Source organism: Rana temporaria, chromosome 3, assembly GCF_905171775.1.
Source record: "Rana temporaria chromosome 3, aRanTem1.1, whole genome shotgun sequence".
In the NCBI taxonomy this organism is placed as follows: domain Eukaryota; kingdom Metazoa; phylum Chordata; class Amphibia; order Anura; family Ranidae; genus Rana; species Rana temporaria.
The window spans coordinates 182,488,265-182,507,527 of NC_053491.1; the positions used below are offsets into that span (position 1 = coordinate 182,488,265).

Sequence of the window (19,263 nt, forward strand, 5' to 3'; positions counted from 1 at the left end):
GGGAGCTAAGTGTTCCCAGAGCACAACGGGGGGGGGGGGGGGGGGGGGAGGGGGGGTGACATCCTGCCCGCAGTCTGCCCGTAGACTGTGGCCGAAAGTGGGTGCAAATACCTGTCTTTAGACAGGTATCTGCACCCCCTCCCCCTGAAAGGTGTCAAATGTGACACCGGAGGGGGGAGGGCGGATTTCCGATCAGCAGGAGTTCCACTTTAGGGTGGAGCTCCGCTTTAAGCTGTAATACTCTCCTACATAAATATAAACATTTTTTTTTTAATAGAAAGGAAGACACAAGCTAAACGTCTAAAAGGCAACCAATCCCGGTGCAGGAGGTAGCAGTCTAGCAAATAAGTCAAAATTTACAGCTGGTAGATCCCAGTGCTGAAATCCATTAGGTTAAAAAAAACTTGGTATAAAAGGAGTGCTTTACAATTATTGATTAGTAAGACACTGAGAGCAGACCCCCCCCCCCAAATAAACACAGTTTACTATGCTTCAATTGTGAATGAACACGGTGAGTGATTGGAATGATCACTCGTTGTGTTCATCCAGGAAGGGGCTGGTAAATGTGACATACTTATTGAGCCCCTCTCCCACTGCATCCTAGATCCTATTGTGTGCTTTGAAGCTGCCAGTGGGAAGGAGAGGAGGGAAGTCATCAGCACTGCAAGGGTGGGGGGCACACAGGGAGGCCTGGGTAGCAGGGAGAATGTATGTTGCACTGCACAGGGAGGGTGCTCGGTGTGACGGGAGGGGGGGGGGGCAATTATTGGAACCATTCCTCTGTATGGCTTTCTCTGCAGCTGGTGAAATCTGGCTGCAGGGAGAGAAGAAGCTCTGCAGAGAGAGACATTTGGGAGATCGGTTCCAGTAGTTGCTCCACCCACTGTAAAGATCAACCTCCCTGCCCCTGCCCATAACCAATTCACCCCGGGCACCCCTGCTGGCCTGGGCCCCGTACAGGAGGGCCAGTGGTACCCCTCTATCCACAGCCCTGCCTGCAGCTGCGAGTGAGTGACCCTGAACAAAGACAGTCTCCTGCCTGTGACTTGTTCTGGTGACAACCTATTCTAGAGTCGAGAAGGATTAGAACTCCTGTGCCCTAGACGAAGATGGGTGTGTGTGGACAGAAGATGGGTGCATAGAGACAGATGGATGCATGGAGACAGTAGATGGGTGCGTGGAGACAGGAGATGGGTGCGTGGAGACAGGAGATGGGTGCGTGGAGACAGGAGATGGGTGCGTGGAGACAGGAGATGGGTGCGTGGAGACAGGAGATGGGTGCGTGGAGACAGGAGATGGGTGCGTGGAGACAGGAGATGGGTGCGTGGAGACAGGAGATGGGTGCGTGGAGACAGGAGATGGGTGCGTGGAGACAGGAGATGGGTGCGTGGAGACAGGAGATGGGTGCGTGGAGACAGGAGATGGATGCGTGGAGACAGGAGATGGGTGCGTGGAGACAGGAGAGGGGTGCATGGAGACAGGAGAGGGGTGCATTTAGACAGGAGAGGGGTGCATGGAGACAGGAGAAGGGGTGCATGGAGACAGGAGAAGGGGTGCATGGAGACAGGAGCAGGGGTGCATGGAGACAGGAGATGGGTGCATTTAGACAGGAGAGGGGTGCATTTAGACAGGAGAGGGGTGCATGGAGACAGGAGAGGGGTGCATGGAGACAGGAGCATGGAGACAGGAGAAGAGGTGCATGGAGACAGGAGAAGGGGTGCATGGAGACAGGAGAAGGGGTGCATTTAGACAGGAGATGGGTGCATTTAGACAGGAGAGGGGTGCAAGAGACAGGAGAGGGGTGCAAGAGACAGGAGAGGGGTGCATGGAGACAGGAGAGGGGTGCATGGAGACAGGAGAGGGGTGCATGGAGACAGGAGAGGGGTGCATGGAGACAGGAGAGGGGTGCATGGAGACAGGAGCATGGAGACAGGAGAAGGGGTGCATGGAGACAGGAGAAGGGGTGCATGGAGACAGGAGCATGGAGACAGGAGAAGGGGTGCATGGAGACAGGAGAAGGGGTGCATGGAGACAGGAGAAGGGGTGCAGGAGAAAGGAGGAGGGTGCATTTAGACAAGAGAGGGGTGCAGGAGACAGGAGAGGGGTGCAGGAGACAGGAGAGGGGTGCATTTAGACAGGAGAGGGGTGCATGGAGACAGGAGAGGGGTGCATGGAGACAGGAGAGGGGTGCATGGAGACAGGAGAGGGGTGCATGGAGACAGGAGAGGGGTGCATGGAGACAGGAGAGGGGTGCATGGAGACAGGAGAGGGGTGCATTTAGACAGGAGAGGGGTGCAGGAGAAAAGAAATGGGTTATGTAGACAGGAGATGAGTGAAGGAGACTCACAGCACTGCTAGGCAATAAAGGATGACACAAAGCTTAGTATTTTATAGAAAGCCATGGAGTACATGTCACCCAATGATGCTTTCCATGTGCGGGTGTCCTGTAGTCATCACACAGTGTTTGATCACATGTTGTATATAAAGTTTTCTTATTTTATGGTCGTTCTTCGCAGATTCCCAGCAGAGCAATCACCGAGTGCCTGGGAAAGCAATGACGAAGTGTTCCCCGGGATTGATCAGCTGGCTCTCCGCCCAGCCAGCCAGCACACAGAAAACAAGCCGCTGCCTCCACTTACTACAAGTAACAACTCATCCACCTCCAAACAAGGCACAGGTGACGTCAGGGCCGCCGCGGCGGCCAGTTGCGCCCCTCCCCGACCCACCAAGGCTCCTCCCAGAAGCAGAGGCGGTGGCGGCGAGCCATTTCCACACCGCTGTCCATAACCTCCCGAAGCTCCGCGCTCTCGCGAGAACATGCAGATGAGCGTCGCGGGCGCGCGTCGTGTGTGCGCAGCCGGTCGGGGCCTGCAGACGTCTGTGTGACAGTGAAGAGAAGTTGGGTGTGGGCCCCCCGGGAGCAGGCCGAGACATAGCCTCTGAGGCGACGGAAGAGGCCTAGGCCACACAGGGAGGAACGGAGGAGAGCTTCAGAGAAGGGAGGGCAGCACCCGGGGCTGGGAGGGGAAGGGGGGGAGGGAATGAAGATGGCGGACGCCAAGCAGAAGAGGAACGAGCAGCTCAAGCGCTGGATAGGCTCGGAAACGGACTTGGAGCCGAACGTTGTAAAGCGGAAGAAGTCCAAGGTGAAGTTCGATGACGGGGCCGTGTTCCTGGCCGCCTGCTCCAGCGGGGACAGCGACGAGGTGCTTAAGCTGCTGGACCGGGGGGCTGACATCAACTACGCCAATGTGGACGGACTCACCGCCCTGCACCAGGTACAGCTCTGTCATCCTGCACCGGCTGGCCAATCAGAGCTCACGCCGAGGCCTGCTGACTTCTCATGACCCTGTCATGTCTCTTCTCACACTCTCTTACCTGGGATAGTAGTTTACCAAGTCACATGGAGGGGGCTGCAAAAGTAGGGGGGTGAGACACAATTTTAAGTTGCAAAGTAGTGAGATGGTGCTGTGTACATGCTTTGTAGTGATCACAAATCCATTATTATTATTTATTATTATACAGGATTTATATTATTATACAGGATTTATATAGCGCCAACAGTTTGCGCTATATTGCATTTAGCAGGTATTGCCACTAATCGCAGTTCATTGGCTCCGCAACGTACATATTGTCCGTACCCCGTGGATCTTCAAATAACATCCAAATGTCGTCACCGGATACTTTACCCCCGTACTGCCCAGGCCAGTTTTCAGCGCTGTCACACTTTGAATGACAATTACTCAGTCATGCAACACTGTAACCAAATAACATTTTTATTTTTTCGTTTTGGCTGACAGCCTGATTAGAGTAGAAAAGTTCAACATTTTGGGTCCTGTGCACCCCCTGAAATGTTGCATTTTTCTCCTATGATCGTCTTGAATCAAGCATTATGTTTTTGAAGATCTGTGGGGGGTGCTGGAAATATGTACGTCAATGATGCATACAATACCGAAATCTAGCCATCTGAAATCTAGCCAATCTAGCCACTCCGTTTTTTTTTTTAGGCATGTATTGATAAAGAGCACTGCATATGTTTCTGTATAGAAAAATAAAGTTTATTATTCATCCTTTATAAAACAAGGACAGATATATCTAACATATAAGGGTTCACATGGATTATATGGATGTAAACAACCCTTTGACAGATGAGAAATAGACAGAAAACTGACAACGTATCTCTATGGAAGAACGGATGTAAATGGGTGATCATACACTTACAACAGTTTAAATCCACATCCATCGGTGTGTGTATGTATGTGTGTATATATATATATATATATATATTGTGTGTGTGTGTGTGTATATATGTATATATATATATATATATATATATATATATATATATATATATATATATATATATACATTTTTTTTTTTTTAACGGATCAAAGCCCTATTTTTGTTCCGCTTAAAACACAAAATGAAGGAACAAGTCAGTTTTTGCATTGGTAGTGTATGTAAACAAATTGAGCAACTGATGTAAATTGATGAAAAACTGATGTACAGTAAATGTCGTCAGTTTTTTATTTTATTTGAAAACACGTGACTGAACGCTAACATGAACGGTCCACCTATGTGAAAGAGGCCTTATTGTAGACTTATTAGATGTACTGTTCTTGCTTTATATTGTCTGTATAATAAACTTCATGTTTTTTTTATTATAGCTCTTTATAGAATAAACTTCATGTGTTTTTTTTTTATATAGCTCTTTATGTCAATGGCTACATTTTAGTATTGTAAGCAGATGAGGGCATATAGCACACGGAACCTGGACATACCAATATTCAATAGTTCCATGATGTTACCTGCTGGCTGTTGCTGCAGCAACCATCTAACTCCTTGCCTACCACAGGAACGTGCGCAATAGGAATGTTCCCAATTGCTTGCCAAATGCTAGACTTGCAGAGCTGTATTCCCATTCAAATAATTCGGCTGTCAAAATAAAGCATTCAGGAGGTGGCTGTACTGAGCATGCACCACTCTCTGAAAAGCAATCTGTGCGGATCACTTTTCAGAGAACAGTGCAGGTGTAAACAAGCCTGTAAAGCTAAACCAGGAAAAATAAACTCCTTCCTTGTGGGTGGAGATGCCCCTGCGTGGCAAGGGTTAGAGGGCAGTTTCTGTCTAGGGGGTTTGAAAGAGCAGTTTTACTTAATAGATCCTTTGCTCCAGCAGGATCCTAACTGCTGCTGAACTGGTCCCTGCAGCCTCTTCTTATTCAATTGTCTTCCTCTTTTTCTAATGAGTATCGGGGACATACCCCAGCATCTGTAGTCGCAACATCTGGCGTGTCAAGTTCCCTGTTCATTGGAGTAGAGTGATTGCATTTTTATTGTATAAAGTAGGGAATTTCCTGCCAGGTTGCATTTTGTGATCGATTGAGTGGGGAAATGTCCCTTCACTTCTGCCCCAGAGATGTAACGCCAATTAAAGGGATTGTAAAGGTAATTCCCCCTAAATAGCTTCCTTTACCTTAGTGCAGTCCTCATCCTTCTATTTTGCCTTTAAATGTCCTTATTTCTTCTGAGAAATCCTCACTTCCGGTTCTTCTGTCTGTAACTACACACAGTAATGCAAGGCTTTCTCCCTGGTGTGGAGAAAGCCTCTTGAGGGGGGAGGGGGCGAGCAGGAGTGTCAGGACGCCCACTAACACACAGCTCCTTTCTCTTTCTGCAAAGTAGAGAGCGTCCTGACCCTCCTGCTCACCCCTCCCCCCTCAAGAGGCTTTCTCCACACCAGGAAGAAAGCCTCACATTACTGTGTGGAGTTAGACAGAAGAACAGGAAGTGAGGATTTCTCAGAAGAAATAAGGACATTTAAAAGCAAAATTGAAGGATGAGGTAAGTGAAGGAGGACTGCACTAAGGTAAAGGAAGCTATTTAGGGATTTTTTTTTTTTACCTTTTACAAACCCCTTTAAGCCTCGATGCATGCTGTGTGCACATTCTTTTCAATGGACTGCTCTACCCACAGGGAAAGAATTGATGGCACCCTGTGCTTCAAAGGGTGGCGCATTTCTCTGCATGTTGGAAGAGCATGATTTTGTCAACCTAGCCTTGGAGTAAATATAAGCTACAGAACAGGTGTCCCCATTGGAAGATTTCTCCACTTATTTTTTATTTGTTGGCAATGGTCTCCCTTACAAGTAGTTTGCTTTGTAAAGTGCATATCTCCCTGGGGACTTAAACCACTTAGGAGGTGAAGCTGCATTCAGTTCGGCCCGTTAACCTTCCAGGATGTCTTTTGAAATGTTGGAGGAAACTTGTGCAAGCACAGGGAGAATCTGCAAACTCCATGCAGATAATGTGCTGTACTAAGGACCCTACCTCTGCAAAGCAGAAGTGCTAAGCACTAAGCCACTGTGCTGCTTTAGGGGTGAATCTTTCCATTCGAGACAAATGGCAGAAGATCGAACTCTTCCTTTCCAGATCAATCAAACTGTTAGAGCCTAAAATGAATGACGTCGGCCCTGAGATGCATTTTTTTTTTATCAATGTGATTGTGTCAGATTGTCCAATCCTAAGATTATATGGGGAAAACTGATCCATTTGATTGTGAACATTTCTTGCAATACTCGAATAAAATGCACATGATCCTATGCGTTGAGCGTGAACTAGATGCTCCTATCTGGAGAAATCAATTGGAAAATTCATCATTTAGCATTGGCAAAGAGTTTATTGCCAACAATGCTTTTGTGACTGTAAATGCAGGGGAATGTTCTGACACTAAACTATAGAAGCCGCTTGTTCTGTAATGTTTCCTTTCATCTGAGTCTAGATGAATGTGACATCCTACTAGTTATAGCATGACCTGCATAAAAAACAACCTGTGGCACATTACATACATTTTTTACAGTCAGCTTAGCAGTCCATTGTCACTTTAGATTCTGTGAACCCTTCTAAGAAATGTCATCATAGGCGTGGTATGTTTACAAATAGTTTTCCGTGTAATGTAGATGAATGCTTTGGTTGGGGGTGTGTGATTTCATCGGCCCACTTTATTTTCCTTTAGTTCTTTGACACCCTGTTGTGGTGATAGTTTTACCAAGTCCAGCAATGAGTACCTAATGTTACATGGGTGTAGAGAAATTGGCAGCCGTTGGCTACCAACTTGTTGCATTTCTGTTTGTTTAACACAAGTGAATTTTGTGGTTTTGTAATTTGTGTGGTCATTTGTGTTTTGATGAACTGGTATAATTAGGGCAGCATTTCTTTTTACAGGTAGTGTAATGGTTTGATGCTACACGTGTGTGTGTGTGTGTGTGTGTGTGTGTATATATATATATATATATATATATATATATATATATATATATATATATATATATATATATATATATATATATATATATATATATATATATTAATTAATTATGTTTTTCTGCTTGATGACATTTTGATTTATTTGCTATCTTTCTTTTAACTTGCAAAGAAAAAACATTGCAGTATGTTGAGATGGTAAAACAAGTGACTGGTAATTGTAACTGGCTTATTACAGTAACCCCCTTAACAATTTTACATTACAGTGCACTTTCTTTTAGACTACCTGCCAGTAAATTGTTCTGGGAAAACTTGAATAGGTTTTTCCCCGTTTTAGGGTCACTGTCAAACGTGTCTAAACTTGTGTACCTAATGCTGTAATATATTGGTTTTCTAGGCTCCAATGCAAAGAAAAGTTGTTTAAAAATGTTAGCAGTCAGGTTTTCTCCAAATGAATGTGTGTGTTGTATTTTGTAGCTTGCTGATTGGAATCTCTGTGTTGGCCAAATAAGGGAAGGTTAGCAATAGGAGATAATGCATGAGGTGCTGAGCACTTGAGTCAGGCTCCTGTTGCATTAGATATTTGCTCAGTGAGTTTAATTAGTATTGTAAAAATATTTAGAATGTTTTAGTTTTTGCCAGGATGGATTTGATTTAAATTGCTAGTAAAAAGGGTTGATTTTTAAACCGACACGATTTAAATCATATTTTTTAAGAGTAACTGTCATCTCTGTCCTGCAGCGGCTCCTCTGATCCGCTGTTGACTCACCAACAGTCCCATTCACTTTAATGGGAGGGCTGGTGATGCAGCAGTAACACAGCAAGGTGAGGGACGTGGGGGCAGCAGGTGAGTAGATGCCCGCTAACAGGCGCTGCCATGATGGATCTTAAATGTAAGGACTTATTCTTGCTGGTAGTTGGGATCTTTAATATTTGATAACGGTTTCCTATTTTAAATAAGCTGTCAGGTAGTAAAACATCTCAGATATCAGAACCAATTCAATCATACAGTTTGTGTACATAGATTTGCAAAACAATGGGATAAAGGAATATTCCTGAACTCTGGTTTATCTCATGGTTACTGTGACATTGTGTGAATGCATCAATGCAGTGCATGTTATATCAGCTTGGATTTATTAATGGAGTTTACCAAAAATGTAAATATTGCAGAATATACAGCCTTTATTGCTACATAACTAAGCTCCAATTAATGCTGAATAAACAAAATTATTAAAGCGGAGCTCCACCTAGAAAAAAAAGGGGAATTTTTTTTTGTTTTATACATACCTGAAGTGCCTGTTGCTAGGCAGATCGTCCTAATCTGCCACTTCCTGATCCGCGGTCCGTCTTTTATTCTCCTCCTCGCACTGCCTCCTGGGAAATGGGGGAGCGGTGTCTTCTGGGACCTTGTGTGTGTCCCAGGAGATATCCCCATTCACGTTGCACGTCATGCGCAGTAGGTAATCGGGCGGTAAAGCCGCAAGGCTTCACTTCCTGACACCCTCACTGAGGATGGCGGCGGGGCAGCAGAGACACGAGCGATTGCTCGGCTTTTGCTGCCGTCATTGAGGGCACACTGGACAGGTAAGTGTCCTTATTAAGTCAGCAGCTACAGTGTTGGTAGTTGCTGACTTTTAATTTTTTTTTTTTTTTTTTAAACCGGACCTCCGCTTTAATGTATCTTTTTAGATATTTTTACTCCAAAAGCATTTTATCAAAATAGATTTGAGAAATCCTTTTTGTTTTTCATGATTTATATCCAACCTAGTTTTTGGGGTTACCTACAGTCCTAACTTTTATATTGGAGCATTTCACACATACAATTGTTTAAAAGAAAAATTCTCCTTCACATGTATCTAGTGCACCGTAGTTGCTGACTGGGTGCTCTAAACTTTCTAAAGATTGGTTTAAAGTAGTAATTCCCTCCTTTTTACGATTTTAAAGTCTCCCAAGTCTCTTGAAGGAAACCTGTCATGAGAGAAACATTAATGCTGCCATTGTCTCCTTCTGAAAAGGTGTACTTTAACCTGTTGCTGACCGTGCTATAGACAAGATGTCTACAGCGTGGTCGAGTTATTCTGGGAGGACGTCCCTGAGACGGATAGCGGTAAATTGCCGCTGATAGCGGCCATTTACCACGTGATCGCTCCATCAAATGACGTAGAGGGATCACTTGTAAACAAACCAGCGTCATGTGATGACGCCGTTTCCTCCCTCCCCTCTCTGTACCGATCAGTACAGCGTGGGAGGGATCGGATGTCTGCAGCAGTGCTGTGGGCTGGATCTGTGACAATTGCAATCACAGATCCAGCCATCCATCCCTCCGTGCTCAGCCATCCCTGCCCAATACTCTGCAATACACAACACCCTGCAATACTCTGCAATACTCTGCCACGCTGTGTAAAAGTCTCACATGTGGTATTGCCGTACTCGGTAGTAATAGCAGAATGTGTTTTGGGGTGTAATTTGTGCTATGCATATGCTGTGTGTGAGAAATAACCTGCTAATATTAAAATTTTGTGAAAAAAGAAAAAAAATCTTGATTTTTGCAAAGAATTGTGGGAAAAAAATGACAACTTCAAAGAACTCACAATGCCTCCTTTCTAAATACCTTGGAATGTCTTCTTTCCAAAAAGGTTCACAAGAAAAAATGTTTATGAATTAACCTAACCGTCTGCCTCCGAAACATGTCGGGTTTTATCCACCCTTGTTTTGATTTATTTGTCAGCATTCGGGTGTGGATTTCTATATATTGGTGAATTCACTTTGTATGACAATTCTTTTGTTTTTAAATTAATTTTTTCAATTTTTTTGTATATTGTGATTATCATGATTTATACTAAATAAACTTTTCTATTTATCTATATTTTTTGACAATTCCATCCCATTATTACAATCCGTACCATCCCAGGGGCTTTTCTCTCCCATATCTTTCCAAAAAAGGGTCATTTGGGGGTAGGGTTGCCACCTCATCCCTTTAAAACAGAACACATATGAATTACACAGGTTCTGAGGCTAATTTAATGCAGGTAAGGCACCAAATGAGTCTAATACCACCTTAATTAGCCACAGAACCTGTGTAATTAATATGTGTTCTGTTTTAAAGGGATGAGGTGGCAACCCTATTTGGGGGGTATTTGTACTTTTCTGGCATGTTGGGGTCTCAAGAAATGAGAGAGGCCGCCAGTACTTCAGGTGTGATCAATTTTCAGATATTGGCAATTTGGCACCATAGCTTGTGGACTCTATAACTTTCACAAAAAACAAATGTACACCAATTTGTACCTATTTTTACCAAAGATATGTAGCAGTATAAAATTTGGCCAAAATTTATGAAGAAAAATTACAAATTTTATATATAATTTTTTTTATAACCGAAACGAGAAATTTATTTTTTTACAGAATTTTCAGTCTTTTTTTTTTTTTTTTATAGCATAAAAAACCCAGTGGTGATTAAATACCACCAAAAGAAAACTCTATTTGTGTGGGAAAAAAAAGGACAAAAATTTCATATGGGTACAGTGTTGTATGACCGAGTAATTTGTCATTTAAATTGTGAGATCACCAAAAGCTGGAAATTGATCTGGTTAGGAAGGGGGTTTAAGTGCCCAGTGGTTAAAGGCTAAGTTCACTTTTTTTTTTCTAAATTCCACCTCCCCTATGTGCCAAAATAGCATTAATGTACTTATTTGGCAAAAATAAACCCACTTTCAATTCTACACAGGCTTACCTCACTCTCTTCATAGCTGTATAAAAAACACTGCTTAATTACTTCTGCCTTACTTTCTGGACAGACTTTAGGCTATGACCCAGGAGTTGACCAGTTGATCTCATTGGCACATAACCTGCATCATCTAACCACAGCTGGTCAACTCCTTCCTTTGTCATGACTTAATGTCCATCCAGGAAGTAAGGCAGAAGTAATTGAGCAGTGTTTTTCGAGAGTGAGGTAAGCCTGTGTAGCATTAGTGAAAACTTTTTTTTTTTTTCTTTTGCAGACGTTAATGCATAGGAGAGCTGGAATGTAGAAAAAAAAGTGAACTTTGCCTTTTTAAGGCGATTCACATGTGGACAAAAAAATGATTCTAAGCCCTGTACACACTACTAGTCTCTTAGACCCCTTTCACACTGAGGAGTTTTTCAGGCGGTACAGCGCTAAAAATAGCGCTGCTATACCGCCTGAAAAACTCTGGCACTGCATACTCAATGTGAAAGCCTTAGTTTAACTTGGCGGGCTGAATGGAAAAAAAACCTGACAGCTCAGATCGGATATTGGTACATCCATTCCGATATTGGTACATCCATCTACCCTGCTGTTCTAGCCCCCCCCCCCCCCCCAGCCAGAACACTACAGTCAGTGCTCTCAGCCATTGGCCAGAATTACTGATTGGGAGGCGACCAGCAGGCCTTTTCCAGTCATGATCCTTCTACAGAAGTTGGCTGCTGTTGGACCAGCTGTCATACATACGGGCCAAATGTCAGCGGGTTCATTTGAACCGGCAGATGCTACCTGAAATTCAGCCCACGTGTACTAGGCTTAAAATGTTACTAAACCCAGGACCCCACATTCACTATATTTAGTCTTCCACAGTCTTTATAGAACTTGCTTTGTGCACTGGTCCAAATCATTTGATGTGGGGTTGTCTTTCAGGGGTTGGGCTTGGCCCCATAGTTCTAGTGAAGGGAACGCTTGAGGCATCAGCATACCAAGACATTTTGGACAATTTCATGCTCCCAACTTTGTGGGAACAGTTTGGGGATGTTCCCTACCTGTTCCAACATGACTTCACACCAGTGCACAAAGCAAGGTCCATAAAGACATGGATGAGCAAGTTTGGGGTGGGGGGCCATGACTGGGCCTGCACAGAGTCCTGACCTTAACATGATAGAACACCTTTGGGATGAATTAGAGCGGAGACTGTGAGCCAGGCCTTCTCGTCTACCTCAGTGCCTGACCTCCCAAATGTGCTTCTGGAAAAATGGTCACACATTCCCATAGATAGACTCCTAAAGCTTGTGGACAGCCACAGTTGAAGCTGTTATAGCTGTAGAGGGTAGGCTAACTTGATATTGAACCCTACAGACGAAGACTGGGATGCCATTAACTTGACAATATTTGTGTGTGTGTGTGTATATGTGTGTAGATAGATATATATATATATAGATATATATATATATATATAGTCTCTAATATTTATTTCTTACTTGCAGTAAAGTGAGTGAGACCCCTCACATTTTTGTAAATATTTTATTATATATCTTTTAATGTGACAACACTGAAGAAATTACACTTTGCTACAATATAAAGTATTGGCTACAATGTAAAGTATTGAGTGTACAGCTTGAATAACTCAACACATTAATATCTAAACTGCTGGCAATTGAGTACACCCCCCTAAGTGAAAATTTCCAAATTGGGCCCAAAGTGCCAACCTTTTGTGTCTCCACCATTATTTTCCAGCACTGCCATAACCCTCTTGGGCATGGAGTTCACTGGAGCTTCACAGGTTGCCACTGGAATCCTCTTCCACTCCTCCATGATGACATCATGGAGCTGGTGGATGTTGGAGACCTTGCGCTCCTCCACCTTGCCACAAATGTTCAATAAATAGTTTTGGTCTGGAGACATGCTTTGTCAGTCGATCACCTCCCCCCCAGCTTCTTTAGCAAGGCAGTGGTCGTCTTGGAGACGTGTTTGGGGTTATGTTGGAATATTGCCCTGTGGTCCAGTCTCCGAAGGGACGGGGATCGTGCTCTGCTTCAGAATGTCACAGTACATGTTGGTATTCATGGTTCCCTCAATCAACTGTAGCTCCCCAGTGCCGGCAGCACTCATGCAGCCCCAGACCATGTCACTGCCGCCACCATGCTTGACTGTAGGCAAGACACTCTTGTCTTTGTACTCCTCATCTGGTTGCCGCCACACACGCTTGACACCATCTGAACCAAATACCGTAAGTTTATCTTGGTCTCATCAGACCACAGGACATGGTTCCAGTAATCCGTGTCCTTGGTCTGCTTGTCTTTAGCAAACTGCTTGCAGACTTTCTTGTGCATAATCTTTAGAAGAGCCTTTCTTCTAGGATGACAACCATGCAGACCAATTTGATGCGGGGTGTGGTAGAGGTCGACCGATATGGGTTTTTCTCTGGCCGATGCCGATATTTAGAAATCGGGGCAGCCGATGGCCGATATATGTTGCCGATTTTTGCAGCCGATATTTTGGGCCGATTTTTGGATTGGGATGCATTGTGGAGGAGGATGGATGGTGCTGGGCGTGGGTGGGAGATGCGTTGTGGAGGGGGAAAGATGGTGCTGGCAGTGCCTGGGGGATGCATTGTGGAGGGGGGTGGATGGATGGTGCTGGGTGTGGGTGGGGGATGCGTTGTGGAGGGGGATGGCTGGATGCTGCTGGCCGTGGAGGGGGGATGTGTTGTGGAGGGGAAGAGATGGATGGTGCTGGCTGTGGATGGAGGGAAGGGGGATGGATGGATGGAGCTGGCCGTGGGTGGGGGATGCATTGTGGAGGGGGATGGAGGGATGGAGCTGGCCGTGGGTGGGGGATGCATTGTGGAGGGGGAGAGATGGATGGTGCTGGCTGTGGATGGAGGGAGGGGGGTGGATGGAGCTGGCCGTGGGTGGGGGATGCATTGTGGAGGGGGATGGAGGGATGGAGCTGGCCGTGGGTGGGGGATGCATTGTGGAGGGGGATGGAGTTATCTAGCCGCACTGTAGCCGTCATTCGGCTATGGCCTTAAGTGGTTAAAATACATTTTCATAATAATCCAAAAAAATAATCTATTTAAATGGAAAAAAAAGATTTTTTTTATCCACCCTGGTACTGATTCTCTACCAGAACTGCCATGGCGTTTACCTTATTACAAATTCCAAAGACTGCTTGCAATTGACGCAGAGATTTCTTAACCACCTTCACATTTCTAATCTGCCATCCATCCCTCTAAACCCACATCCCATCATGTACTCTTTACAGCCATCGGAAAGTGCATAACCTGCAGGTTACTCTAAGCCAATGTTTTTTTTTTCCAGAATAGATTTTATTGAGAGTAAATAACAATACAATAGGATATACAGTACGCACATTAAGTAGGTGATGCAACAAAAAGTGACATTTGCCAAGATTATTGTAGATACAGTACAAGTATTTGAAAGTCATATTAAAACAGTTCATTTTATTTTCCCCTTAATGTGTGTCCCCTAGACTGTAGGCGCTAGTGAATATAGGGGAGGTGTACCCTCGAGGGTCCACTATACACCATATCCGTCCTATTAAAGCTAGATTGGGGAGTCTAATTTTGAGGAAAGGGGGGGCAACCCTAATCATGCTGTCGCAATGTGGTAAAACCTAGGAACAGGGGTGTGAAATTACAAAAAAGAGACCAGAGGGGACGATCCCCAACCCCGGTCACCCCTAACGGGATCTCGGCTGTGGCTCGGGGATGGGGAGTAAAGAACGAGTGAGGAACATTAAAAAGAATAGAGATAAACATCTGGTCAGTAATCACATTGAGTGTCTCCCCCCGCTTCCAGTTCCCTGAGTGATAGGGGTCCCGTACACACCTTACAATCAAAAGTAGCTTTCCCAAGGGTCACGTATCCCTTTCAAAGAATTTGTAAATGTAACACACATTTCGCAAGTTCATATAGTCGGTCGTTGCAGACAGAGGTAATAAAGGATGAGGATAGATGAGAAAGAGAGTAGAACAAGATATAGAATGTAACAGCGACCCGTTTACCTAAAAAGTTACATTCATAAAGGAGGTTTTAGAGGATATGTTAGTCAAGTCAGTGAGTCAAGATCTATTCCGTATTGGGTGTAATGGAGTTCTTATATTGAGTCCAGCCTCCCCAAATGAGTCTGAATTTTTCAGTATTGTCTCTAGCCTGGTGTATCAGTTTTTCCATCAGTTCGATTTTGTTCACCCTATCCTGCCATTCTGTCAATGTAGGCGGAAGGGGGTCTTTCCACCTTATTGGGATGCATTGAGTAGCAGCATTAATCAAGTGTATTAAGAGTGATTTTCGATACATCGATTGGGGCAGAGAGGTGTGATGGAGAAGATACTGTCCTGGGGTAAAATCTGGCGTGTAAGATGTAATTCGAGTGATATGTGAGTGTATCTCCTTCCAATAGGGCTGTAGTTTCGGGCAGCTCCACCATATATGTAGTAGAGTGCCTTCCTCTCCTCCACATCTCCAACAAGCCGGAGATACCGTTGGGTAAAATTTGTGCAATTTGCTTGGGGTCCTATACCACCTTGAGTAAATTTTGTACCTGTTCTCTTGGGCTGATACATTAATAGAACCCTTGTGTGTATGGGTCCAAATTGAGCTCCAGTCGTCATTTGATAATGATATCTGGAGGTCAGTTTCCCATTTCGCGTGGATGGTGGTCATAGCAGTGTTTTGTGGAGTGAGCCAGGAGTAAATTTCAGAAATAAGATGTCGTTGTGGAGCAGAGGATTCACAAAGCCTTTCAAAGTGTGACAGATCCCTGCCCCACGAGTCTGAAGTCTGTGAGTCTAGGAGGAACTTCCTAATGTGAAAAAATTTATAGCGTGGTATGTGGAAGTCCGGGAATTTCTGAATCATAGCCGAGTGAGATAGAAGTTTACCCCCCTCAAAAAGCTGATGCGCTCGTACCGAAGGTGCCATCCCAGATCTTCTTGGATCCCTAGTGTCAATACTCTTCGGAAAGCCGGGGTTATGGTTAAATGGGGTCATAGGACCTAGGTGGGGAGCCGTGAGCGAGCCTTCATGTGTCTTTCTAAGGTAAGTAAGGGTTGGGCCAATCAAGGGGTGGGATGTACATGACCTAGGAGTGAGTGCCTTATCTATCCAAGGGAGGTGTGAAATCCGGAAACCAACAAAGGCTTCTTCTAGTTCAACCCAGTCTTTTTCCGTTCTGTGGGCATGCCAATCTACTATTCTCGTAAGCAAGCATGCTTTGTGATATCTAGATAGGTCCGGCACTCCCAGTCCACCTTTCAGCTTGGGCATGGTCATTCTGTCCCAATTTAACCTGGCTGGACGTCCAGCCCAAAGAAATCTTCTACATGTGGTTTTGAGGGAGGCTAGAAAAGAGGCAGGGAGTTTAATGGGTATGGCTTGAAAAAGATAGAGAAGCCTGGGAAGGACGTTCATTTTCAGAATCGCAGCCCTTCCGAACCAAGATACCGTGCCTTTAGTCCATATCTCCAGATCCGACTTAATGGTTTGTAAGGCAGGTAAAAAATTCCTAGCGTACAGATCAGAGAGTTTAGTGGGCAATTTGATGCCTAAGTATGTTAGGTCATTCGGGTCCCATTTAAAGGGGAAATTGTGTTTGCAGAGGGCCACTACCTCTTGAGGAAGGGACACATTCAGTGCAGTTGACTTTCCGAAATTGATTTTAAAGTTAGAGAGTGCTTTGAATAATTTGAAGTCCTTAAGTAAATTCGGTATGGAGACCAGAGGATTCGTTAAAAATAGAAGGACGTCGTCCGCGTATGCCGCCACTTTATATTGTTTCCCTTTAACGTCGACTCCCCGCACGTCCGGATTATCGCGCAGACGTCTTAGAAAGGGTTCCAAAGTTAAAATAAAGATCAGGGGTGATAAGGGACAACCCTGCCTCGTGCCGTTGTGAACCGAGAAGGCGTCCGACAGGCGACCGTTCACCCTAACCCGGGCTGTGGGTGTTGAATATAGCGCCATAATCATTTGTAGGAAGCGCTGTGGCAAGCCAAGCCTACGAAGCGCAGCCTCCATATAGTCCCAGGCCACTCTGTCGAACGCCTTCTCGGCGTCAAGGGAAAGCAAAAATCCCCTGGTCTTTGAGGTTGTCAACCAGCGATGAATGTTTATTGCTTTCGTGGTATTGTCCCGCGCCTCCCTTCCTGGGACAAATCCAACCTGATCAGTGGAGATAAAGTTCGGGAGGAGGGAAAGTAATCTATTGGCCAGTATTTTAGCGAAAAGTTTTAGGTCCACATTCAATAATGAAATGGGACGATAATTTGAAACTAACGTATGGTCCCTCCCAGGCTTCGGTATCAAGGAGATATGTGCTTCAAGTAAGTCTGTTCCAGTAGAAGGAGAGAAAGGAATGTTATTGAATGCCTTAACAAAATGGGGAAGTAGCAACTCAGCATGTGCTTTATAGTATCCAGTTGTTAGACCGTCCGGGCCAGGGCTCTTGCCTGGCTTCAATTGTTTCAATGCACACCTTGCCTCTTCCACCGACACTGGCTCATCTAAATGAGACAGGTCAGGGATCTGAGATGCCGGCACACCATAATCAGATAGAAAATCATCTATAAGTCTTCCCCGATGTATAGGCGTCCCTGACCCGGCCGGAGAAGGTAAGTTATATAGCGATGAAAGAAAAGATGTAAATTGTTTGGCTATCAAGTCTGACCTATGTAGAATCTCTCCTGTGGGGGTGGTGATGGAATGAATCGTATTGGCTTCTTTTTTCTTTTGTAATGCGTGTGCTAATAACCTGCCAGACTTATTGCCAAATTCATAGTAGAGTTTATGAGTCAGGTTAAATTTGTATTGGAGTCTTTTGTGCAGTTCAGTTTGGAGGTCCTTTCTGGCTTCCAATAAAGCATCAAGAGAAACCACCGCCACAGAACGTTTATGAACAGCTTCCAATTTTTTAATTTTAGATAAAAGTTCATCAAGTCTGGCAGATCTGAGCTTGCGCCGTCTGGACATAATAGAGATGATTTTCCCCCTGAGGACGCATTTGTGAGCAGCCCAAACCGATGCCGGTGCTACTTCCTGTGTGGAGTTATTAGCAAAGTATTGTGTAATAGTCTCTGACACTTCAGTAGCCAGGTTGGGGTCAAGCAAAATGGAATCATCCATCCTCCATACTGGTCTACCCGGAGAGAATCCCCTCCAGGATAGCGTCATCGTGATAGGGTGGTGATCTGATAGCACCATAGGCTCAATTGAAGTATCAGAGAGTTTAGTCAAATCTTCCTGGGTTACAAAAAAGAAATCAATTCTCGAGTATTTGGTATGTAGGTTAGAGTAATAGGTATAATCTTTTGTTGTGGGATGGAGTGTACGCCATGTATCGTGTAAAGTCAGCAAGTCTAGTTGGGTTCTAATGGCCCTAAGAGCTTGGTAAGTCAGGCAGGAGGAGCCATTGGATGTGTCCAAAAGTGGATTTAGGGGGACATTGAAATCCCCACCTAGGATCAGCATTCCAGATTGAAAGACCGTGAGTCTTTGAACTACGTCTCTAAAGAAGCTAACCTGTTGTGAATTAGGGGCGTAGATATTAGCAATGGTCATTGGTGAGTTATAAATCTTGCCCTTGATAAAGAGAAACCTCCCGTCTGGGTCTTGTTCGATGCTTTCAACCCGAAATGGACAGTGTTTGGATAGTAAAATGGATACCCCTCTTGATTTCGATACCCCGTTGGTGGCGTGATACACAGTTGGGAAATTGCTGCTTCGCAATGTGGGAATGCTATCTGTCCTGAAATGAGTTTCTTGTAGTAGAACAATTTGCGGCTTTTCCTTCCATAGAGAGGAAAGCAACAGGGAGCGTTTCTCCGGTGTATTGAGTCCTCTTACATTTAGAGAGTACAGTTTCAAATTCATGTTAGAAATGTCTTGGTCAGTAGACCGGGGGTTTGTGTCAGTTCTGTCAACCATCATCTCCCTAGAGACCTGGAGTGATAAGTGTAAAGAAGTGAACGAGAGGAGGAAAGGTGAGAAAAAAGGGAGGTTACAAGCCTAGTTAAGTAAGCAAATTAGTAGAACTTGCGAAAAGGAGAATTGTACACTAGTACAGTGTCCAACATTCAATTGAAATTAATAAAAAGCCGAACGGCTAAGGGTACGGTGTACCCAAATCGGGTTTACCACAACCAGTGGGTATCAGAGCTACCAGGCCCTACCGTATGGGGGTCAGCCGGACCGAGCCTGGAAGCAAAAATCAGTGAATTTAGAAAATATTAACCAACAATATTAACAATCAAGTA

At 44.6% G+C, this 19,263-nt stretch overlaps 1 protein-coding gene across 3 annotated transcripts in view; it reads left to right on the forward strand.

The window, feature by feature from the left end:
• Window positions 1-3,022: 3,022 nt before the first annotated feature.
• The window catches only part of PPP1R12A (protein phosphatase 1 regulatory subunit 12A), a 184,489-nt gene continuing 168,248 nt past the window's right edge, over window positions 3,023-19,263 (forward strand). For 2 of the 3 annotated variants that reach the window (XR_005747912.1, XR_005747913.1), the window contains exon 1: window positions 3,023-3,278. Coding sequence is in view for 1 of the 3 variants with exons in the window: in XM_040343930.1 (XP_040199864.1) it covers window positions 3,042-3,278 (237 nt within the window). In the remaining 2 variants the exon portion in view is untranslated. The remainder of the gene's footprint in view (window positions 3,279-19,263) is intronic. The other variant, XM_040343930.1, reaches the window with a different exon arrangement.